At 38.5% G+C, this 26,467-nt stretch overlaps 1 protein-coding gene across 4 annotated transcripts in view; it reads left to right on the forward strand.

The window, feature by feature from the left end:
* Positions 1-26,467, forward strand: part of GLRA2 (glycine receptor alpha 2) — a 169,865-nt gene that overhangs the window by 45,214 nt on the left and 98,184 nt on the right. For all 4 annotated transcript variants that reach the window (XM_038413744.2, XM_038413753.2, XM_038413788.2 and 1 more), the window contains 3 exons: positions 4,332-4,555; positions 20,851-20,933; positions 21,682-21,819. In XM_038413744.2, coding sequence (XP_038269672.1) covers positions 4,332-4,555; positions 20,851-20,933; positions 21,682-21,819 — 445 coding nt within the window. The remainder of the gene's footprint in view (positions 1-4,331; positions 4,556-20,850; positions 20,934-21,681; positions 21,820-26,467) is intronic.

Genomic DNA, 26,467 nt, shown 5'->3' on the forward strand with positions numbered 1-26,467 from the left:
CTGTCTGCAGCCCGAGTAAATTAGAACAGTCCTGCAGCTCTTCTAAGTTTCAGTGCTGGTTATTTAGGTCCCCAGCTGGCCCAGCACCTTCTACCGCCCTTTCTGCTCAGCCAATTTCCTGAGCTGTGCCTAGTATTAACTTGGTGCATTCATAGGTTGAGCTTGTAATCTTCAAAGCATTTTTGAATATCAACTAATAAATAATAATAATAATTAACAGTCAACCCTCCTTTGTGAAAAAGTGTGTGTGGTTACCCCCACTTGATAGTGGGGAACCGAGGTAAACAAGTTAAATGACTTGCCCAGGGCCACAGATGGGATTAGAACTTGGAGTTCTTGTTTCCCAGTTCTGTGTTCAGACCTCATTTCTCTGTGAGAGCAGCAAATGCAATTAGATAGTTTGTGAACTGGTTCTTCAGCTGTTGTAAATCAGCCCTCTGTGAGTGATTTAATACCTTCCACCCATGCCTGCCTTCAGGAATTTACCAAATAACTCATGTGCTGTTCGATATGCTATATTGTGATATCATTCTCAGAAAAGACTGCTTTCCAGGATGATATTCATAGCATCAGCAAAAAACATAATCTCAGAGAAATACAAAATTTTAGACAAGATACTGTATCATTGTACTTAATCTACAGTCCCCCTCGCATTCCACACTCTCCTGCTCACCCTGTTGCAAAGAGGCAGCAGAGAAAGAAAACCAGGACTACCTTTAAAAGTTTCAGAGTAGCAGCCGTGTTAGTCTGTATTCGCAAAAAGAAAAGGAGTACTTGTGGCACCTTAGAGACTAACAAATTTATTAGAGCATAAGCTTTCACGAAAGCTTATGCTCTAATAAATTTGTTAGTCTCTAAGGTGCCACAAGTACTCCTTTTCTTTAAAAGTTTGTGTTTCATTTTAATTTTTCATCTAGATGGGAAGCAAAAATAATTAGAGACAAACAGAGGCTATAATAATGCCATTCTGCTTCTCACAAAAATGTTCTGAGAACATTTCCAAATATACCAAAATGATCGATCTGAATATTATCCTTCCAGCTGTGTCTGTAAAGAATATTTAAGGCTGTTAATATTTAAATTCAGCTTTGGTATAATGTATATCATCCTATACTAACTCTTCTAACAAAAAGTACTTGGCAGTTAATTCCTTCTAATCTAAATTTAGTGTGTATTGCAGCTGATGAAAGCCTATGTCTTTTATAGGTTTTTAGGAATTTAAAGACTGTAATGATTTAAGTGAACAATAATATAAGTGCCTGGAAATAAAAAATCCCTCTGGTTTCATTTAACTACAGTATGTGTCCTACTGCAGAGAAATTAAAAACCACTCATACAGTTGAATATATTAACTTTATGTCCTAAGCAATCTCCCTTCTTTCCTGCCAGCAACTGCCCTCTTTCATATAGCAATTTTGTTAGAGTATTTTCATATCTTTGTAGTGGAAATTGTCCCATGTACATTTACAAGATAATTACTGTATTTCTAAGGCTGAGAAAATGAGACGCCTAAAGTTTGTCTCCTTTATGTTATACAAAGATGCTTTGACAATTTAGAACTCAAAATATTTGTTAAATTATAAACCATATGAAACTCCATAGCACAGAAAAAAATGACTTGTGAAAAATATATGTAGGCTTGTCTTTGAAGAATTCTATCAGTGTCTCTAATAATTGACTTTCCTTGAGCTCAGCCCCTCATTATCAGCCCCTTATTACTCTCTGAGACTCCTGTTTGGCTCATATCCACACAGGCAAAATTAAAAAAAAATCATTCTACCAATGAAATCACAAAACATATCTTATGGTTTCAGAAGCTTCATCAGTTGCTAAGAACTAAGAACTGTTTGAAATGTTTTGTCAGTTCAGCAACACGCTTTTCATCATGAGCCTCGTGAATGAACAGTGGGAAACTCGTAAATTTGGAGGGGCTTATTCATCAGAGTTTGCGTATTTGGCAAATAACTCACTGCATCACTAATCATAGGGAGAATATTATCTTACTTTTCAGTGATGATACATTCTTTGGACAGTGCAATAAAGTGGCCTAACTAAACAAATGTCAACTCACACATTTTCCAAGTCAGAAGCATATTGCTGCCATTTTCATATATTCTAGCTACTGCAGAATAAATCCTAAATGCAGGATTTTTGTGCAGAAGATTGAATTATTTTGAGTCCCTTTCACTAACAGATTTCTTCTTTCAGATAATATCATCAGTTTTAATAGCCTTAAATATTGCTGAAACTAAAATATTCAGGATGAATGGCATGTGGATTTCTGATAAACTATTATCAGGGCAGTTAAATGTAGGGGGTTTGATGTCCGTTAAATATATAACTACAGCAACAATGTGAGCGATGCCAGACCTGTATTTGTTGAGCATGGAACCTCTGTAGGAATGATACACTCAGAATATGTGTGACTGTCTTTCCTATCAACTTAAATGGGCTTTGGATCAGTACCTACATGCTGTTATAACAGTCCCTCTTAATGGCCAGTTTTGCCACACTACTGAAGTTAGCTCTAAATGAACCACTTAATAATTTCTGTCCTCCCAGTTGTAACTAAAAGGCTACTGGGCAGGAGAATGCAATTAGCATAAAGATAAGTAGAAAAGATGTGGAGGAGTTGAGAAATAAAGAACAAACGGAGGAAAACATACAATAGATACACAAATGTTTTGAACAGGAACTAAAGTGTAGATAGGAGGAGAAATTATATCACATAATCAGCTCCTATGGAATTAGAATCATAGAAGATTAGAGTTGGAAGAGACTTCAGGAGGTCATCTAGTCCAACCCCCTGCTCAAAGCAGGACCAACACCAACTAAATCATCCCAGCTAGGGCTTTGTCAAGCCACTCCTTAAAAACCGTTAAGGATGGAGATTCCATCACCACCCTAGGTAATTCATTCCAGTGCTTCACCACCCTCCTAGTGAAATAGTTTTTCCTAATATCCAACCTAGATCTCCCGCACCGCAACTTGAGACCATTGCTTCTTGTTCTGTCATCTGCCACCACTGAGAACAGCCTAGCTCCATCCTCCTTGGAAACCCCTTTCAGATAGTTGAAGGCTGCTATCGAATCCCTCCTCACTCTTCTCTTCTGCAGACTAAATAAGCCCAGTTCCCTCAGCCTCTCCTTGTAAGTCATGTGCCCCAGCCCCCTAATCATTTTTGTTGCCCTCCGCTGGACACTCTCTAATTTGTCCACATCTTTTCTGTAGTCGGGGGCCCAAACCTGGATGCAATACTCCAGATGTGGCCTCATCAGTGCTGAATAGAGGGGAATAATCACTTCCCTTGATCTGCTGGCAATGCTCCTACTAATGCAGCCCAATATGCCATTAGTCTTCAGGCAACAAGGGCACACTGTTGACTCATATCCACCTTCTCGTCCACTGTAATCCCCAGGTCCCTTTTTTGCAGAACTGCCACTTAGCCAGTCAGTCTCCAGCCTGTAGCAGTGCATGGGATTCTTCTGTCCTAAGTGCAGGACTCTGCACTTGTTCTTGTTGAACCTCATCAGATTTATTCTGGCCCAATACTCCAGTTTGTCTAGGTCACTCTGGACCCTATCCCTACCCTCCAGCATATCTAACTCTCCCCCATCTTAGTGTCATCTGCGAACTTACTGAGGGTGCAATCCATCCCATCATCCAGATCATTAATGAAGATATTGAAGAAAACCGGTTCCAGGACCAATCCCTGGGGCACTCCTCTTGATACCGGCTGGCAACTAGACATCGAGCCGTTGATCACTACCCGTTGAGCCCAATGATCTAGCCAGCTTTCTATCTACCTTATAGTCCATTCATCCAATCCATACTTCGTTAACTTGCTGGCAAGAATACTGTGGGAGACCATATCAAAAGCTTTTAGTACCTATCTCCTGGAGTATTGGACTCTGTTAATTTACAGATTGTGAATGACTGAGTTAAGTTACTTTTTGGGATACTTTCATATCTTTTTATTTTACTTTGTGATTACTGAACACTGTACAGCTAGTAATACTTTGATATTTCTGAGCCTCATGTTAATCCACAGTATTCCATGGGGGGTTGTAGTTAATATTATCTTCATCAGTTGAAAAGGGACTATTATTTTTGATTTGGAAAATGTACCTGTTGCACTAGTTTGGTGCAGTATGCCACTTGCACTGCCTTATTTTTAAATAATAGCTCTCTCATTCAAAGGGAAGAGTAATATGTAGGTTTATTATATCATTGGTACCACACTGAACCTAAAATCATTGTGAGCATCAGGAAAGTTAAAATGAACTCTCACCTTGGCAAGAGATTGACTTTTGTGCATGGCATTTCTGTAGGACTACAGAGTGAACATCTTTTTGAGACAGCAGTGGAATGACTCACGCCTGGCTTACAGTGAATACCCCGATGACTCCTTGGATTTGGATCCATCTATGTTGGACTCTATTTGGAAGCCTGATTTATTCTTTGCCAATGAGAAAGGTGCAAACTTCCATGATGTTACAACGGACAACAAGTTGCTGAGGATTTCTAAGACTGGGAAAGTGCTATACAGTATCAGGTAAATCAGCTCTTTTGCTTCTTAAGTCCCCTTGCTTCCATCTTGCCATGGCCACACTCATAGAATTTACATCTTTAAGTTTTGTTGCCCCTTGTGTACACTCTAATGAGACATAAGCTCAGCAGAGTAGAAGGAAAATCTGTTTATTTGGAGAGCTTTTACGCTTCACAAATTGGAATATAAGTGGCACAGCAGTATCTCCTAGCCATGATGAAAAATGAAGGGGTCTAGTGCCCTACTGATGTGCATCAGTAATTTCCATTAGCATCAGTTGGTATTCCTCTCCTACTCGAAGGAGAAAATCAACCTTTCAATCTTTTTTGGGTTGAATTTTAAAAGTAAAGGGGAAATGTTGTTTTAAAAGGCTGGAGAACGTCTTTGTAATTCCTGCCATGTAATAACCTGGCATGCAATAAATATGAAAATCATCCAGGTATCTGCTGGCCTTTGCATACATTTAAAAATCAGTAAAATTGCTTTTCATTTTTGATACAAAGTGCAATGTAGTATATGGCATGCTGACTGAGTTTAGGCTGAATTAATAAATGCTATTTGACACAACATAACTTGATGTGACCGTATGAAATGGGACACAGAATGATAGAGAGGTAAAAAAAAGCATTGCTTAAGAATTGGCTGCAGCAAATCTACAGCACCCATTTTATTTGATTAATTGCTTAATGCTTGTAATGGGATCTGAAGATGTAAAGCACTCTAAATGCTATTACTATTATTATAGAAATTAATCATAATTTCTGAATTCCTGCAGACTTCTTTTCTTGCAGTGTTTGGTTTATATAATGTTTACATTCTTTCAGGTGTTTTAACTAGTTCTTGATGAGCTGTTTCTTCTTTATGAACCTGAATAAAATTCTTATTAGCTATAATAGGAGCTATTCATGTGTAAAAGCTGTAGGAGAGTGAGATATTTCACAGCATGGATATTTCTGACTGGGCATTCTTAAGCGTATGGAAACAGATTTTTAATAACTGATTATGATTGTTCTGTGTAATGAGAAAGTAGATTTGCAGTGGACAAAAAATTATGCCTACTCAATCTGCTTAATTCCCATGGAAATTCTGCAATAGGAACACCACAATATGTGGATGAGTTGGTAGGTAATGTAACTGTTCAGTGGGGAGAATTTGAAATTGGCATATCTTAACAGTGGGAGAAAAATAACAGTATGCAAGGGTGAAAATAGAACTCACAGAGTGATATACCATACATTAAACATTCTGTCATGGACAAATACCTCTTATTTAATCTCAAGAAAGAAATGAATGCTTCTGTTCATTTGAGTGTCATCAGACACCATCTTACTGGAGACAACAATGCAGTTGGGTGCCATTCTGAGCACAGATGGATAATTTTCCTGACATTAGTCCGTGCTGTGAAAGTAATGTTTCAAGCTGTCATATCATATTTGTAAAATTCACAAACCTCAGTGAAAGTTAATTTGAAATGGAGTAAACACCGGTAATACTTTGTGCTAAGGAAAAGTATATTGTTTCTCATCTGCATTGCACAGCATAAACGTATATTGTACCTGGTGCTTCTACAACACAACAGCATGAAATTTACACATTAATAACATTTATAGTGAGCAGAACTTACGTTTGAAGGGTAATTGAGAGTTACCAATTAGAAACAATTTAAAAAATAATTATTTGAATCTCTTCTCCATATACTGGCCTTGATTGATCACTCCATAACTCAATTGATTTTAGTGATGTTATACTGGAATAAAACTGAAGTAATGCAATGGTTAGTTAGTCCTATTGCATTAGGATGTTATAGTTGTAATTGCTACCACTTTTACTACCATAATCATACTTAGCACTTGCATAATAATAATATGTAGCATTTACTTCACTTTGAATGTTCAAAGCATTTTACAAATATGACTAACAAGTTACATCTCAGGCTGCTCTATCATATGTTTGTAGATGTCATAAAATCATGAGAAAATTAATCTGAACTAAACATAAACCTTATTTTCTCTAAAATAAAAGTGTAAAGGTTTGCAATATGCACTAAATAAGAAGCTAGGCATTTCTATTGTGTCTGGCCTCCCCACCTACTGCTTTGGTAACATTATAAAAGTATTTAGAAATGCAGCGAGATGCTCCACCACAGAGACACTCCGCTTATTTTGTTGCGTGCTCTAAGGGGCAAATCCTGTCCTTTGTTCTGCAGGCACAGAAGGTCCTCTGGCAGTTACAATCAGTCGTTAGAATAAAGTCACATTCACAGAACAACTTCACCATAAGCAGAGGTGCACTGTAACTTGAATGCATTTAACTAATTGGGACTTTCATTCACCTTCCCTACAAATGGAGTTTCACTATACCAAAGTTCACTGTGTATATTTTATATAATAAAAATAAATTGAAAAGCAAACACTAGTCTAAATTAAAATATAAATCAACAAAATGTAAACCCCTAAAGTTGTGTGGTCATACCTTCCTAAAGCTCTAATCTTGCAATGAGCTCCATGTGTGTAGATCTTTGAGTAGAGGCCCACTCTCCTACAGTTCATTACAGCATCTGGACCAATGCAATATCATGACATTGATGAAAATCCTGTCTTCTCTTCCCACAGCCTGTTTCCCACAGTACATTTTGTTATATTTTGCATTTGCTTTTTGTGTCGTGTATAGATTTTAAGTACTTTGGGATGTGGATCGTGTCTTCTCTAGCACACTTTGGGCACTACAAATCATAGGCGCCAGCTCCTTGGGTGCTCCAGCCCAGCTCAGCATCTACCGGCAGCCCTGCTGATCAGCTCCTCTCCCTTCCCCCCAGCATCTCCCACCAGTCACAATCCGCTGTTCAGTGGCTTGCAGGAGGCGCTGGGGGGGAGAGGGAGGAGCAGCGGTGGGGGTGGGAAGCAGCAGGCAGTGCAGACCTGGGGGAAGAGGTGGAGTGGGGGTCGAGCACCCCTCCGTCAGCTAAGAAAGATGACGCCTCTGCTACAGACAGTAAATAATAAGGAATAATAGTATTATATGACAAAATGGTTAAAAGATTTAATGGAATCCCTGAATATAGGTCTGTTTAGAAACCTTAAAAAGGCCATCAGTGCAGTTTTGACTACTCAGATAGCTCAAACTATTAATAACAGCCAGCCAGCGCGGGCTTATTTTACCTGGGTGAGAGAAGATTGAAGACTTTTGCTTCAAAAAATGGGTTTCCTTGCCGCACTAGCTGCACCTTTGTCATGTTCAAGTTACCAAGTGATTTCAGCCATATCAACTTGATGCAGAATGTGATGCACATAATCTAGGACCTAAGAGACTGGGTGAAGTCTTCTCCATCCAGAGTAAATTATCAAGCAGACCATCCCACTTTAAAAATATGAGAAGATGTTTGAGGTTTTTTTGAGTTATTTAGTAAAGGGCTATTTGGAATTGCCTTGGAAAGAACTGTAGGGGAAGAGATTTGTTTTAACTATTTACCATTCTTTCTCCTGTATCCTCCTTGCTCTGATTATAAGATACCATTGAGGAGCTGCCCAGGAAAGTACTCAAAATATTTCAAAATAGCTACATCCATTTTCAGATTTGCTATCTCTATTTTGTTTGTTTGTTTGTCTTCATTGTGCTGGATGTGATGTAGTTATTTAGGTTATTGCCTCTTTCTGGTGTCATGTCCTGACCTTGATCCAACTGTAAAATGTTGTTATGGAGAAGGGAAGAGAATCTAATAGAGAAATGGTGTCAGTGTCAGGGGTGTAAAAACGAATAATGCTGCTGAAACATCATGGCATGGAGAGGAATCTGGCTTTAATTCCCTTCTATTTATGCAACAGAACCCTACCTCTGTATCCTCCATACTGTAAAAAAACAGCTGCTATTGCTAGTTGCAACATTCAAAAGCCATCACTGGCTTGCCCATCCAAAAGAGCTGCTCTATATTCGTACCAATCGCAATCCATCTGGAGTACAAGCCCATGCACCAGTTGCTTTATCTAGTGCGAATCAGGAGATCACAGTCCAAAGCACAATCAATTCTCATTCCACAGCTTCTTTCTTTGTACTCTTTTTTCCTGTTTGTTCTTTTTCTCTTTCATACCATGGCAATTGTGCTGAGTGCTGGAGAAACTGCTCTGGCTCCATCCCCAGAACATGGGTCTGGTTATATCATGAGTAGGCTTGGCAGAATTCAATTTTTTTATATAATTTCAATTGAAAATATCAGTATTTATTAAAATATTTGTTTTAATTTTATTTATTCAAATTTTCACTAGTTGAGCAACATTATGGGGTTTAAGCATTTTTAATCGATTTTAAATGTTCAGTTCTGGGCACTTATGGGGGACAGAAAATAAAGATTCTTTTATAGTAAAAGTTTAGATTCAAAAAGTTAAAGCTTTAAAACTGTTAAAACACTAATTGTCAAAATCACATGTCAAAATATACATAATAAATAGCCTTAAATCAAACTGTAATAAGTTCTCCAGCAACATTTTTCTCCCTTTGCCTCTCCGTGAATGTCTATTATAGATGGAAATATTTTTCATCACTTTGTGTGTGTACAGTGAAATCAACATTTATCAACATTTACCCATAAAAATATAATCCTTCCAAGCATAATTATGAATAATAAATATTACAACATACAGGATACTTAGTGCCAAAAGCAGACTCTAGCGCTGTAGTATTTTGGATTTCCTACTACAACGTGGGCAAGTCAATGCTAGTGGAAATGCAGTGGCCACAATGAATGAAGCTGCAATCATTTAATAATCTCCTCTGTACCTCTATCCTTTGTCCTATATGAAGGAAATACACAACAGCTAAAAAACTGGTAGACTCAACATTTGTCCCCAGGGGAGAGAAGGCAATATCAGCCAGATTATAAAATCTATTACTCTGGTGGTTAATTTTACTTTAAATATTATTTTTTCAATAGACACTATTAGAAGCAAACCCAGACCTTTTGTCGGAAGCTGCAGAGGGTCCTTCTGCAGTGGGACTGGAGTCGTCTACTGTGCCAAAGGTTCTGGGTGCAGGAAAGAGGTTCAAGGGACTAGAAGGGAACTAGGGCATGGGTGGCTCTGAACAAAGTCAGAGGCTGCACTGCAGCATAGTTCCTTCTGTTCCCTATAGGGTGTGTGTAACATTCACTGGGCATTACTTCAGCACTGGATTGAAATAACCTCTGAGAGCTCTTTAGTTTGGCCACTATAGAAGCTGGTAGCGCAGCACAAACAGTCAACTGGTTGAGGTATATGCATTCCAAGATTGTCCTGGGGTCAGATTCTTAGTTGGTGTAAAATGGTGCAACACCATTTACTTTAATGTAGCTATAGCAGTTTACACCAATTGAGGATTTGGCATGTGGTACTTAAATTATAATGTCCAGCCCAACTGAACATACTATGTGAATAGTCTAGTGTGCTGTAGAGAATATTCCATAGATCTAAAATAAGGTATGAATCTCTGTGCTTACATTTGATTACTTCAATTTATTTTATAATCTAATGTTAGGATTTAAGAGGATTTTGACTCCACTAGCAGCATTGTCTTGTCATGGGAGATTAACAGAGAGTGGGAGGAGAGAGGCCATTATCATGACTAACACCACTGTTTGCTATATAAGAAGCAGTGAATGTTGTGAACACTCCTCTCTGATCTCATTATTATACCAAATCCTACCATGATAATATTGTCCAGCTGGCATTTTCCTGTGGAAGCCAAGCTTTGATAGCATAGGCTCCTATTTCCTCTGGGGAAATTTCAGGTGTTTTTTATCAGGCACGAGAAAAATAATTCCATTATCCTTAGGCAAAATTGTATGAAAATTCAGAGTTCTATGCAATGACTTTTTAAAAACATAAAGCTCTCCATATGGGCTCAAAGTAACTTCCTGAATTAATGAAAGCACATTCTGAGAATAACAAAGTGCAGAAATGCTCATTGAAGTAGAGCACCTTCATACAGTGGGCCCACTTAAAATGCTTTTTATCATTTTGATAAATTTTGCCAGATTCATCTTCACATGAACCTGATTACAAAAATTAACACTGGTTTCAAATAAAAGAAACATGCCATAGAGACCCCCTCTGAAGATAGAGACCACCTGTCATGAGCAACTACTTGCAGAAGCCCTGGAATGCCATCGGTCTCTGGTGTGCAAACCTTTGAAGAAAGACCACCTCTTACAAGTGGCCACTTTTGCTAACTCCTGTAAGTGATCACTCTTGGCAGGTTTTACTGTACTTAAAATTGAGATGGCAGCCATTTTCATGACAGAAACTGGTGTCCTTCTGCTACAATCCGATGTCCACAAATACTCTTCCCACCCATCCTTGCTCTCTTCTTCTTCCCTTTTTGGTTCCTTTTATTAAGCCACCTCAGATTCCTTCCTGATATTTGCCTCAACCCTTGAAACAACTCTCCGCTTTTCTTTTGCTTGTTGATGGTCCCTTTCATCACCCTCTATGGATTTCATTATTCTCACTCCCCCGTTCTATAGTGTCCAGATCTATATGGAGAATCTGACTACATTTGTCATATTCCTAACTTTTCATTGACCCCGAGTATTTGGTTTGATTATGTTAAAGACTAGTATGAGTGTTTGTTATGCAAGCATCACAGCTATTGTCAAAACCCTATAGACAGTTTTGCTTGAAGAAAAATTAGCTTTTTAATGACACCAGCTGGTTGCTCTTCTTTGATCATAAGACAGTTAAAGTGAATTAAGGATCCTGACACTAGTAGCTACCTGGCAAAGCCCAAATTTATACCCCTTTACACACACACACACACACACACCCCACATTGTTTCAATCAAAAATAGTGTCATTTTAATAAAAATTGATTTTTTGGCATATCCTGTGAATAATTTGTACACATAGAGTTGTTCTAGATTATAAGGTTAAAAATTATTGGCAGGTGATTAGTTATGGAAATATGTGCTAATGGGATACTGCTGACTTGTTGCAGGCCAAGATACACATCTCTGTACATGAGTTTCTAATAGGCAATGGTTAAGTCTGTACTGAATTGTCAGTGACCCATGGCTACATCTACCACATGAAGAGATCTCCCTGTATATACAAAAGTAGCAAGATGAAATGTAAAAGGGTGTAGCCGTGAGGCTGATTCTAAATGAGTGATGCAAAAAATCCTGTCCCTATATCATGCATGCTTTCAAGAGTAACTGCCTTCTGCCAGTTGTATTTAAACATATTGCTTAGGACAGAGGATCATGGTGCCAGAAGGAAAACAAAACCAGACCAAATAAACAATGGTGTAGAGTAAATATCCAGTTCCAGAAACAACACAAGAAAAATCAGAGATGGCAATTTATTCTTCTTGGAGAAGAAACAGGTGGGTTACATTATTTTAACTATTAAATGAAATCATACTCAAACTTAATTTCATGGCATTGACTGAGTGATAATTGGAAACTCATTATATTCATTGGCATGGCGTATCAACAGATAGTAACTGCATTACAATGAAAAATGAGATACAAAGCAATTTTTCACCATTAATGAAAAACCTATCACACCATTCCAGTCCAGTCACTGGGTTGTTAAGCAACTTGTGAACCAAAATGAAGTCCTGTGAACCACTAAGGAAGCATAGAAGAGAAACTGAAGTATAGGAAGTTCAATCTGTATTTTGCATTTTGTCACAATAGAGGATGCTCTATATTTTCCATAAGCCTCAGTTTTTGTTCCATCTCCACATCTCAGAAACGAAGTTGCATGTGAAAAAGATCAAAGAGTTATTGGTGTGACAGACTGACCATATCCTGAACAAATCTTATGGAATTAAGATAACCTTGATTGAATTAGGATTAATACCGTTGGGGTATATTGTATTGAAAATGCAATTGCGTGTGTGTTGCTGTGGTATTGTATATACCTTCTCTAATAAGAAGTGGGGATGCTACTAAACTTCCTTGTTATCAGCCTATGAAGCTATCCCTCTTGGATAGACATGCACATATTATTTCAAACTGGATTCCCCAGAGACAAACAGACAAAGAAAAGACTTTGGGAAAAATAACCTGGTTTGAGATGGACTCGGGGCCTTCTTCCTGATCCAGCAAACAGGACCCTGCTCATGGAGGGCCCCAATCCTTAGGGTAAGGTTGGAAGGACTGGGCCTGTCAGAATCCATGCTGGGGTTCTTGGTAAATTTATTAGCATGTGTATAGGTTTTTATTGTTTTTCATATGTTTTCTCTGTAGTGCTTTTACCTTGAGAATAAAGTAGGCTTACACAGGAAGTGCTGTGTGATAACTTATATCTGCAGCAATCCCCTTGTTATCAGTCTCTTAAGAGAAAGCATGCAAGTCTGTTTTGGCAGACTGTGCTGGGAAATACACAGTGAAGGCAGTGTGGAGTCTTGACATACTCTGCGCAGAAAGGAGTGAGATGTGGGTCTCCACCCAAGACAGGCAGCAACTGGAGATCTGGTAGCCTGAGGGTGGGTGCCCTGGCTGGACCACTGAGGGGAAATACAGGTGCAGTTGCCTTGTACTGTGACAACTGGATCCAGCAATTCTGGAAAACATGAGAAAACATGCAGGTTGGCTGCTCCATTTTAGAAAGCAACGGGGAACTGCCAGTAAATTATACAAATACTAGTATTGCCATCCCCAAGGATTCAACGATCATGAGTCAGGCCCCAAATCATCGGATGGGCTTAAAAATGAAGAGATTTTTAAAACATAATGAACTTGTTTGTTTTTCTTGGTCTGGTCTCTGAATCATTTGGGTTTACTTGGATCACATTTTCAAGCTTTTCTCAGCAATCTTGAGGGCTAGAAACTTACTCTTTAAAAAAAAAAGCTGCAGCTTTCACTTAATCACCTGCTTCCAGGCCTGGGGGCTTGTCATAAATATAAAGGGAAGGGTAACCACCTATCTGTATACAGTGCTATAAAATCCCTCCTGACCAGAGGCAACATCCTGTTACCTGTAAAGGGTTAAGAAGCTCAGCTAACCTGGCTGGCACCTGACTCAAAATGACCAATGAGGAGACAAGTTACTTTCAAAGCTGGAGGGAAGGAAACAAAGGGTCTGGGTCGGTCTGTGTGATGCTTTTGTGAGGAACAGATCAGGAATGCAGCCTTACAACTGTTAGTTAGTAAGTAATCTAGGTAGAAATGAGTTAGATTTCCTTTTGTTTAATGGCTGGTAAAATAAGCTGTGCTGAATGGAATGTATATTCCTGTTTTTGTGTCTTTTTGTAACTTAAGGTTTTGCCTAGAGGGATTCTCTGTGTTTTGAATCTGATTACCCTGTAGGGTATTTACCATCCTGATTTTACAGAGGTGATTCTTTTACCTTTTCTTTAATTAAAATTCTTCTTTTAAGAACCTGATTGATTTTTCAATGTTTTTAAGATCCAAGGGTTTGAGTCTGTGTTCACCTGTACAAATTGGTGAGGATTTTTATCAAGCCTTCCCCTGGAAAGGGGGTGTAGGGCTTGGGGGATAATTTGGGGGGAAGACGTCTCCAAGTGGGCTCTTTCCCTGCTCTTTGTGTAACATGCTTGGTGGTGGCAGCATAGGGTTCAAGGACAAGGCAAAGTTTGTACCTCGGGGAAGTTTTTAACCTAAGCTGGTAAGAATAAGCTTAGGGGGTCTTTCATGCAGGTCCCCACATCTGTACCCTAGAGTTCAGAGGGGGGGAAGGAACCTTGACAGGGCTTAAAAAAAACATCCAAAATTGCGAGACTTGTGATTAAAATTGTGGGAGTTGGCCACATTGTTATACATATCTGCTTGTATATCTGGGTCCTTATATCATATTACCCATCACTGTCTTTGTGCTAACTCTGTGCTAGTATTTTATCACATATTAGTAAGGTAATAGTATTGTTCCCTTTCTCACTGGTAGGTTGCAGGTGGGAGTGGTTTGAGAGAGCCTGGGGCAATGAGAAATGACACAAAGTGTCCTTTCTGAGGGGTGATGCTGCCTGTTGCCAGCTGTAGGTGAGGTAGCTGTTGTTGGGTGTGTTGGATTGTTTGACAATGTTGTCTTAGCTCATTGCTCTGGATGGGAAGCAACCAGAATTTTCTTAGCCCAGAGCTCTTCCTCCTCTTGTAGCCTATAGGTTGGTTTGGGTTAAGAAATAAGTAGAAGTTAGGTTTAGGGCCTAAGTTAGCCTAAGTGTAGAGGAGTACAGGCAATGGAAGTTGCTAGTATGAGAAAGTTAGAGATAAGTTGGAGACAGTGTTATGGCAAAGCAAAAGCTAGCAAGGACATGAACCAGGCTTATGTTACCATTATAACTGGTTGGTTATAACTGGTTTGAACAAGGTTTAATGAGTATTTTTAAAAATCTTGGGAGGTTTTATTAAAATGCTGTCTATATTGATAGACATTGGTGCAGATGTCAATTTAAATAATGTGTAATGTAAAGAGCCAGTAAGAAGGTGGCAGAAATATAATTATAGTAAAGGCAAGTTTTATTATAATGCTAATTAACATTGAGTATAAAAGGAGTCGTTTTGTTAAATTGTGATTAACATCAGAAGGATACTGTTAGGTTCCAGGATTATAAGGTTGTACTTCACTCTGGTGTCAGTGGACTGATCACCCATTGATACAGCATTTCATCTTGGAGTGTGAGTGGATGCATCCGATGAAGTGAGCTGAAGCTCACGAAAGCTTATGCTCAAATAAATTTGTTAGTCTCTAAGGTGCCACAAGTACGCCTTTTCTTTTTTGCGAATACAGACTAATACGGCTGCTACTCTGAAACCTGTAATAGTAGCGTTTGTGTAAGTGGTAATTGCATGTCTGTTCGTTTAAATGATCATTTTTCTTTTTAATAAAGTTCGGTTGTATCATTCAAAGTGTTGCCTAGTGGGCCTCTACTAAATAAAGTTTCTGTAACTGACCTAAAGGCTTGAACCTGAAAACAACATTGGGTTTTGCTGCACTCTTATCTTTAACAGCTTACTATTAATTGGAAACATTTCAACTTAAAGGTTGCACTCTGCCCTGCACCCAGCAGTAAGCTTTCTCCCCCACATTCTCCCCCTACATCCAGCCCCATGCAACCAGCTCCACACATGCTCCCGTCTGCTGAGCCACACTCAGCCCTGCACTCTTCCCCACACACACATTGCCCCACTCCCATCTCTGAGCTCTCTCCCCTGCACTCAGCCAAAGATGTGGTCAGGCTGAAGAGAACCAACCCTACAATGGGCCAGGAAGTTCTGGAAGCCCCAGGCTCCAGCATCCTCCTGTATTTCCACTTCCCCAGGAAGAACCAAAAGCCCAATCCAATCCTTCCTCCCTCCTGGGGTTCCCAGTGCCCCTTGCTCCACTTCTCCCCAGGGACTGGGGATGCCCTGTGACCATGAGCAGCTGAAGGACTTGGGGCTGTGCAGATGCATGAGGATGCAGTGCCACTCAAATTTGTCCTGTCCACCCTTCCATCAGCACAAGGGAGGTGACTGGGCCAAATTTGAGTGAGTGGCATTGCAACGTGGCACAAACAGTTGCTGCATCATTCAAATTTGGCCCAGCTGCCCCACTGTCATGATGCAGGGGTGGCTGGGCCAAATTTCTAGCTCTGGTCAGGGGCCATAGGAAGGTCCTGGGCTCTCTGCTTCCACTCATGCCCATGCCTCCAGATATCCCTGATGCTACAGTATTAGTTTACATCAGTATAAACCAGTGATATAATATACACCACAGTGACCAAATAGAAATACAAATGATCAAAATTGCAGTCAACACATGCAGATATATACTGCATCCTCCTCCTACATGTGCACAGACATTATTCTGTTTTGTTTAAACAAACTGACCTGCCGTGCTGTATTGTCATTTCTGGAACAACCTTCTTCCAGTGAAGGTGCAATTAGTAATTATCTTATTATGATATGTTAGGATTTGAAATGTTGTTATTTTTGCTATGTGAGCTGACATTGAACAGATTTGACCATTACAGGCTTTCCAAAGCTCACTGAAGTCAATGGAAAGACTCCCATTGGTTCTGGGGTGGTGTTGGATGAAGCCCAGTAAGATAGCAGTGTTCTTTTAAGGCCTGATTGAGCACTTATTCACCTGAGTAATCTCGGTGTCTTCAATGGAACAACTAGTGTATATGCTCATCAAGGTGAGCAAAGGGTCTTCATTCTAGGCATTAATTTGCACTATTGTGCTACTTAGGATATGACATCCCCAAAAAGTCAAGCAGATAGAAAAATGTCTGTGCTACATGATGTTCTGAGAGAACCCCACTTTTTGGAGATAAAGAGGTGCAGATAAAAACTGTACATTTCTTTCCTGCAATATTTCCATTTACCACATTATTTTCTATTTCTCCCATTCTAAGTGTAAGTAATACCTCTTTAAAAATAATTCATGTGAAGTTGTAAACATTCTGTTTTAATGTACGTATTTGTCATTGGATAAACTGTGTAAAGAGGCTGCAATCCTCAAATCTATTTGCAAACCACTACATTTTCAGGGTAAAAAATGAAAATGCCATTATCCCTTTTTCTCAAAGTCATATATGATATCATATTATGAGTTCTAGGGGTCCTTTTTCTTGCAAGATCAATATTCCATGCCTGTATGAGATTTGTCTTTTAGATCAAATGGGATTTTGGCTGTGAGTCATAGCACATCAGGCTAATGAAAAGTTAGCTCCTTAAAAATATGAAGTAGTTTAGTCAGTAGTTTAATGTTTGCTATAGATTAGCAATCTGTTAAATCCTAATTAAAGTTAGATATTCCATTATACTGCCAACAGAGTAAGAAAGGCTGTTATTTGAATTATGTACTGTGCATATAATTCCTTAAAACACTGAATCCATGTACTAATAGTTCTTGATTTTAGTTTTGCATAGCTCACCATTTACCAGGTATACTCCATATGTATATCAGTTATATGCCATATGTAGCTTGAAGTATTTGTCTAGTACTGTCAGAAAATCAGAGGAAGTAATATATATATATTTCTCTAGTATTTGATCTCCTAAAGTTTAAATCCATATGCTGCACAAAAAGGATTCATTCATTCATTCATATGTATTAACTTTAGGAGATCAACTACTGCATTAGGGTACAAAACTGCAAGATTAGATGGTGAGATTGGAAGATGATCCATTGAAATAATCTGACTAGTTTTAAATATTTTGCTATTATTGGATTTTTCATATTAATGTGCCTGACTCAGGTTTGCAGGGCTCAGAAAAAGGGGCTATTTAATTGCCGTGTAGACATTCAGGCTCAGACTGGAGCCCAAGCTCTGGGACTCTGTGATGTGGGAGAGTCCCAGATCTTGGACTCCAGCCCAAGCCCAAATGTCTACACTGCAATTAAACAGCCCCTTAGCCTGAGCCCTTTGAGACCGATTCAGCAGGTATGGATTAGCTGTAGGATTTTAATTGCAGTGTAGGCATACCCTGGGAAGCCAAGGAAGTTTGCGGGTAATAGACAACTACTTTAACGAACAAAACACTATACCATTACAACAATATTTCTACAAAGGAAGTTTTCTAGATGATCAGCCTCATTTTTTTCAAGAGACATTGATTTAATTAGTTCCTTCTGATATTTTTCACTCACATCCTATTTGACTCTTCATTTGGGAGAAATATCTTCCATTGGTTTTCTGTAGCACCCATCACCATAATGTTTAAATACTGATCTAAAGGCCCGATCTCATTGAAGTCAATTGAAAGTCTTCAGTGACTTCAGTGAACGTTGGCATAGGCCCTAAGCAAGGTATTGGATTGATTAGAACTAGCAGACTAATTTGTAATGAAAAATGTATTTCATGAATTTTGCCTCTTTGCTATCAGAATTCTCCTAGGAATTTATTTCTGAAATTCTTGAATTTCTGTTTCAAATTAATCACTAATTTCTTCAGTGAATAATTCTTGGTCTGCAGATTGTTTGCAATGAACCATTCATGAACATTAAAAATTCATGCCATGTTATTTAAATTATGCTGTACTGGGTCTGTTCTGTGATTGGAGGACTTCTGTAACTAATCAGCAATGGTACAAATTTCAAATTGTATATTCAGGTATAAAATTAATTTTTGTATAAAATCAGTAGTAATACAATTCAAAATACATTTTCAGGAAATATTCAAACATACAAGCTTAACATTTTATTTTTGTGAGCATTCTCACAAGTAAACGCTCATTCATAAAAATACTTCTGAAAAGCACACATAAAAGGGGCACAAAGATATTCAACATGCATTTGTTTTAAGTTTTACCCAACTGTATGTGTGATAGCTAACCAATCTACTGATGGCATGTTATAGTACAGTAGATTTACTACAGATACTTTTGTGGATTTTTTGGGTTTGTTTTCTTGTAGTTAATACCTCAAATAATATAGTTTTTGAAATGCCAATATTTTTAAATGCCAGTATATATATTTTTAAATGCCAAGCCCTGTCCATCTTCAAATCACTTAAAATCCACCTATTCAAATCCACCTATTCATAAGGCCCACCAACAGTGATGCTCAGATGCCACTCTTTGTTTGGTAGTTGAAGTGTGTAGATAAGATTGTGAGTTCCATGGGATAAGGACTGTCTCTATGAACCCCAGTTCTTCCAGGAACCAAAACAGTCCAGGGTGATTAAGGTGAATCGCTTAGTTTGTAAACATGTCTAGAGAGATACCACCCTCTGGGGAGGCTTCCATAAGCGTGTTCAAACTGAGTTTTCCAGAGACCAAGAGACAGTGAAAGGGCTTTTGATATAAAGGCTAGGTTTAAACTGACTCAGGACCTTTTCTCTTATCCAGCAAAAGAACAGGACCTTCTTCCAGACCTCGCGGAAGGGTTGGAAAGATTTTGGCATACTAGGGCCCTGTAAGACTGATTGGGGAACTCTGGTTATCTTTTAGCATGTGCATAGGAACTTTCATTGTTTTTATATGTTTTCTGTGTAATGCTTTTACCTTAAGAATAGATACGCTTGCGTAGAAAGAGCTGTGGAGTTACTGGTAACTGCTGGCAATACACGGCTCATAGCCCTGTGAGAGAAGGCAAAACAAAGGCACTGGCTTGCAGGAGATGGCATAGTTTAAGGCAGGGAGCTGTGCAGCCTTAAAACACCAGTCAGAAGGGAATGGAATGAAGGTCCCTTCCCATAGACAGATGATGGTAGGAGACCTGAGAGGCTGGGAACTCCTGGAGTGGACCAGGTATACAGGTGTAACAGACTCTTTCTATATTTTTATACAGAACCTAGGCCAATGGAGGCAGCCTGAATCTGATTGGAGCCTCAGGATTCTACTGCAATATAAATCTTAAATAATATCTCAGAGATAACTACAGCTTAAAATGATCAGATATACATAATAATAATATTCATTTTGGTGGTAAGAATGATGGCAACAGAGCTTGAAGGCATGGTATCTTTAAATCTAATCAGTTTTTTTAATATGATATAAGTCATTTTGGTTACTACACCTGTATATGAGTCCTCCTGCTCATTTTTATGATTTTATCATCACATTTTCTTATTTTGGTACAAATGTTTTTCTCTCCCTACACAGAGGAAACTCACTGACTGTACAGGGGAAACTCGTGAAACTGATTGTAAATAAAGTCCTGTCAAATGCAAAAAGTAAACTAAAAAATATGAGAAAATGTAAAAAGTCTCTGAGTATTTAAGTGTTACTTGTAGCAGTAGTAAGTAAAAAAAATTCAGAGTTGACAAAGTTCTTTTAAGCTTACTTTTCCTGTCTATGCTTCTTTGTCTTTTAACTTTTGCATTCAATGTCTAATGTTGCAGATTTAGTCTTTACTATCTTTTTGTTTTTCAAAGGTCTGTGGCAAGGATAATGGGCTCAGCATTCACTTTATATGCATTACACTTTCTGTTTTAAAATATCCCTGTGATTGTGTTTTCACCATTTGCTCCCCCACTCCCTAGAACAGAGGCTACAAGCGTTCAAATCATAGAGGGGATGACCTATACCTCAAGATGCTGCATTGTTTGGTTTCATTGTTATCTGTAAAACATACAGATTGCACAATAACACATTGGCATATCCTGCTGTCTTTCTACAGCCCCTGCTGGCTCTGGGCTCCTAAGCCACTGCAATCAATGAGCATCCTGCTTGCTTATGGGCACTCTGTCTTAGAAGCTAGAATTCTAACACGAGTGCAGGAGTCATCCCAAATCATGAAGAGAATGGGGCGAAAGACTAAACCTCTGGGTCTCTAAAGCTTGACTGCATCACTTTAAACATTGTTGGACTATAAATGTTATGCTTAGGATATAACTTGCAAAGATTTCTAACAGTAGTTTCCTTTCTTGCCCATATTTAGGCTAACATTAACCTTATCGTGTCCAATGGACTTGAAGAATTTTCCGATGGATGTGCAGACTTGTACAATGCAACTAGAAAGCTGTGAGTAACCAGCTGACTTACCTAGTGAAGAACTGTGTTTTTTAAAATCAAATATCACAGCTTCACTATTGTGCCTTACAGCGGCGATCATCGCTGCAGAAAGTCTCTGCAATCTGTAATCAGCATAGTGAGACACAGTGCTGCTGTATCACTAGAGTGAAACAAGAGCTGGGAGTGTTTTAAGTGACTGTCCTTTTGCATTTTCACTCTTTTTTTTCTCTGCATTGTCCACTCTGTTCTTCGCTTTTCTCTTTCTGCTGTGTATTTCTCTATGCTGAGTTTCAAAGAATTATAGAAGTCGTTCAATTTTGTTATTGATAACATCCAACATATTGTAATCTAGAAATACTCATGTTGGTAGAATGCAAGAATTCTGTATCCAGAGTGACGAAAATAAAACAAAGTACAGAAACTGATACATAGCTACAGTGAAATATAATTTGTGCTGCGAACATTAATATCCTTGATGGGCTATTAACAGTGACTTTTTATTAGAAATAAACCAAAGCAGATATGCCACACTTTTGAGGTTTTAGTTGAATATTTTGCCTCTAGTACAATTACATATTTGATGCTATTTCAAAGTTTTAATGATAACTGTAGTCAATGTAGTTCAGCTCCTGGATCAATTAGAAATGCTTTTATTGAAGTCTGCCCATTCAAAAGTGAGGATATTTCCTGAATCATAATTTGTTTCCATCTGAAACTGTACGTGATTATCTAATGAACTGCGTGTTGTTTACTCTAGTTGGGTACACTATGAATGATCTGATATTTGAGTGGCTAAGTGATGGTCCAGTGCAAGTTGCCGAAGGCTTAACCCTGCCACAATTTATTTTGAAAGAAGACAAGGAACTTGGTTATTGCACAAAACACTACAACACCGGTGAGTGTTCTTCTAATTTTTCCATTAGTAATTACTTCTACTATCCACAAGCAGTTTTGTAACAGATCTCATTTATTAGGTCTGGTGTTTGAAAGCAGGGGTTTAGGCAAAGCAGGAAGGCTGAGAACAGTAAAAATGTTGTCAAATGTAATATTTTGTCAGTACTTTCCCTTTAAAAATATTAAATCCCTGTGCTTCATACCTTGTGTCCAGAGCAGGAATTGCTCTGTTGGAGTTTGGATTTGGTTGTTCCTTCTTCTTATGTTCCTTCTTCTATTACTAGAGGTTTGCAACCGTGGTAGCCTATTCTGTATGATTCTCTGCTAATCTATTTGTGGATTAATAGTTCTTTTGATCCACTCAGAATATCACATTGTCCATTCCAGATAATGTTTTTCTTCTTCATGTTCTCCTGCCAATAACTTTCAATTCCAGTGCCTATAAATATGCATCACCCTCTCAACCTCTTAAAATGTGCCTGAAAATCAATTTTTTTCCCATAGAATCACTGACTAGTGTTTGCTAAATTCTGATAATCTCCAATACTTTTTCCTTGGTTATGTGGTCTTGCCATGATATTTTCATAATTCTTCTATAATACCATAATTTGAAGGATTGCAGTTTCTTCATTATCAGTTGTTTGAATGTCCATGTTTCACAGCCATAATTTAACACAGACCAAATATAAGTTTTAAAGAGTCAGAATTAATCTTCAGATTTATGTCCCTTCTCTTCAGATGTTTGTTCTTCCATAATGTCCTCTTTGCTCTTGCTGTTCTGGTGCTGACTTCAGTATCTTATCTTTCAACTTCTGTAATGATGCTTCTGAAGTACCAATCATTTCTTACTATCTGTATGGCTGTGTTGTTCACTGGAATCTTGTGTGTTTTCCCAGGATCCTTGCATCCCACCACAGATTTTGTCTTGTCTACATTCAATTCTAGCCCATATTCTTTGACATATTTATAAATAATCTCCACTAACTTCATTGGACCTTCTGAATCAGCCAACAACACTGTGTCATCTTCACAGTGAATGTTATTCATCCATTTTCATTCATCTTAATACTTTCTGCTGTTTCTTCAATTAATTTAATCAAACACTCACTATAAATGTTGAATGAAGTCAGTAACATTATATAACCTTGTCTCACTCCTCTCTGGATCTCCATTAGATTTTCATTTTCATCTCCCATTATAACCACCTTCTGATTCCAGTAAATTGTTTTATTATTTGGAGTCCATATCAATCAATCCCAACAGATCTTAATATGTTGATAAATTTATAGTAGTAGATTTTGTCAAATGCTGTTTGGAAATCAATAAAATGCAAGTGTATTTTTCCCTGTTTCACTTGATATTTCTAATATGAGCTTTAAGCTCATAATGACATTTATCATGCCCTTTCAAATTTGAAGCTATATTGTTGTTCACGTATTTTCTAATCTATCTTTCCTTGTATTTGGTCTTGAACAACTCGCAAAAGAATCTTAGAGGCATGCACTATTAGGCTGGTTGTTCTGTAGTCTTTACAATCCATAGTGTTTTTCTTTTGGAGGATTTGGATACTCAGTGAAATTGTAAAATCTTCTGACAAATCTCTTCTCTCAAATATATTCTTCATTACCTCTGACAGGGCTTTCTAGCCTCCATCTTCTGTGCTTTTTAACAATTCAGCCAGAATTCCATCATAACCTAGTACTTTTCCATTCTGAAGTTGTCACGCTGTCTGGATTGGCTCACAACATGAGTGCCTACCTTAGGGCAGACTGTCAGAAAACACGGCAGACACCCCACACTGGTGGTGTGTCCTGTAATTAGATTTCATCAAGCCAGTACCAAATGTGAACTTCTGGATCACTATTCCAGTCTTATCATGGATCACAGACAGTCCCCGCAGACTCTCCAGTCTATCTTGCCATCCAGACAAACTGGACTTTGTGATAATGGTCACTTAAACCAAGAATCACACCACATCAGGTTGCTCCCAGTCCCAAGGTACCAGTCACATACCCCAGATCCACTGGTACTCTGGATCTTGCACCAAAGATAACGCTGCCAGCTAATTCTATAGTAAACTAACTAAAGGTTTATTAGCTGAGAAAAAAATGAGTTATTGAGAGGTTAAAGCAGGTAATATATATAGGTGAATCACAGTTTGTAATTCCAAATGGTGGCAATGATGTAAAAAACTGTCAGTTTCACACAAATCTTTTCAGGGTGCCTAGATTGTTTCTGGAGATCTCCGCTTTGCATCTGGTACGCTTCCCTATAGGAGTCCAAACAGTCCAGAGATGAAGAATCTTTCTTTGTATCACTTTCTATAGCTTCTTCTCACAGAAAACAAGCTGACAGTCTCTCTACCCATGTGGGCTTTTCTTTTGATGAGTGAATGAGGAACGCACTTTGAGTCTCTGACCTCCAGGCATCACACACAATGGCCATTTGATTTGGAATTAACACTTTTTTTCTGATAAAGTCCTTCATTAGCATTCTACAAGGCTTCTTTGATGTATGATGAGTTATTTAGTTACAAGGGTATTTACAATGTAAATGCTTGCTATTATCTTATGACTGGACACAGATAAGTAAAAACAATGCATTTAACATCCTATTCATTTTTAGGAAGTTTTAACACCTAAAACACTTATACATTTAACAAAAAGAAAAGGAGCACTTGTGGCACCTTAGAGACTAACAAATTTATTTGAGCATTAGTCTCTAAGGTGCCACAAGTACTCCTTTTCTTTTTGCGAATACAGACTAACACGGCTGCTACTCTGAAACCTGTCATTATACATTTAACAATCGCTTTCATCTCTACTCATACACAAGTGAATTGGCCTGAATACGCCCTAACATGACTTGGTCTGCCAGCATCACAGAAGTCTTTTTGTTGCTGCCATGAATTTTTCATCTATTATTTGTGGGCATACTTGATTAAGCTCACCATGTCACAGCACCGTCTTTGGACTTTTGTGGCATTTTCTAGGGGCAGCAGTGTCATCCACCACACACTGTTAGTACTGGCATCAAATTGTCAATGTCTGCTTATTTAACAGTTTTCCCTATTTATATCTCCATATCTAAAAAACGTTCCACTATCCACCACCTCAGGACACACTTGGTGGCAGAAACGCTGCCCCTGGGAAGTTTACCCAAAGACAAGTTTGGGTATTTGGAGTCTATGATATGCAGATAGTGTTCAGAGATTTTTATGAATGGTTTTCTTGGTAGCTGCTGGGTTGAAATATAAATCCTTTCCATCTAAAAGAGGTATTTCATTGGGTCAGCAGGAGAGCCAGTCTGGTTGTATCAGTTATATTTTTTCATTCAGTGAAATGACAGGACATGAGAGGTTCAGCCCCAATCTGTCAGTTAATGTTACATTGTTTTTTATTAAACAAAACTACTGTTTAATTTTTTTAGTTGTTTGGTTTAAAAAAAAAACCCCAATGCTGCTTAAAAATTGCTTCTAATTTCTATGGCTCAGAATGTCAGAGCATGAAAACCCAGTGGTTCACTGTCCCCAAGAGCTGTGGAAAGGATTGAAATTCTGCTCTGTGGAATATGGGAAAAGACAGACTGGAGTGGGGAGGGATGAGTAATCTCTGATCAGCAGCTTCCTAGCAAACCCATGGGCATTCCCTGCATAGGATAATACCTTCTATCCATGGTGTGGCAGTTCCAGCTCAGGGGAAAGATTTGGGGGCAGTGGTCAGCAAAGAACGCCTTGACAGCATGGCAGAGCATGCTGAGAAGCAGTGTGCATTCTGAAAGGCCCCTTATGTATGAATGGCTTTTGTCTCCAGAAAATACTCTCAGAACTGCAAGTTTAGAGAGTTGAAAAGTGTGGTTGCTCTGAAGGGGACAAATACTGCCTTCCCTCTGAGAAACAGTCCATAGAGAACTCTGTAAAAGGAGGCACATGGAGTTTCCATATTTTGGGTTTTCCAGCACTGGGAAGAACTGGACACACATGTTGTTTTTATAATTATTGATAATACTGAGAAACGGTTGCTGTTCACATGCATGAAAAGTAAGCAGAATTACCTGTGAATGTCAGGTGATTCCTGTTACCAGTTGATTGAAGTGGCTGAAGCTTGAAGTTATCAACCTATTCAAATTATTTAGATGGGACCTAGCACAGAAAACTATACAATTTTTCTCTGCTAAATGTTCACATAATATTATAGTTTTAATTTTAATTTGTGAAAGAACTGCAATATTATTCAGCTGCAATCTTCCCCTGCCACTTTCCCGCCCTTCATCTCATTGCCTGGCATTCAGCCCTTTTAGATCCATAGGACTTTGGGAAACAGAATTCTTGAGTAACTGGGGTGCACTAATGCCCTCTGTGTTGTACTTGACCATTCAACCAGTTCCTGGTGATAATGCTCTCCAGCACCATCTGTTCAGCCAAAAAACCAGTCCCCTATCCACATCTGAGTGTCTACTTTTAACAGCTTCTTCTTCAGCCCCAATAAAGTGTACCAATAAAATTTTGTTTATTAAGGATGAAGCAAGTCCAGCATACCTAGATGCAGGCAAATGGCTGGTCTACTGGTAGATGGAGAGAGAGAACCTCTGGATGAGGTGAGGCCCACCCAACCAAAGGAGAATGGGACTCATTTGTTTAAAAAGGTTTT

The sequence above is a fragment of the Dermochelys coriacea genome, chromosome 1, assembly GCF_009764565.3.
Source record: "Dermochelys coriacea isolate rDerCor1 chromosome 1, rDerCor1.pri.v4, whole genome shotgun sequence".
NCBI classification, from domain to species: Eukaryota; Metazoa; Chordata; order Testudines; family Dermochelyidae; genus Dermochelys; species Dermochelys coriacea.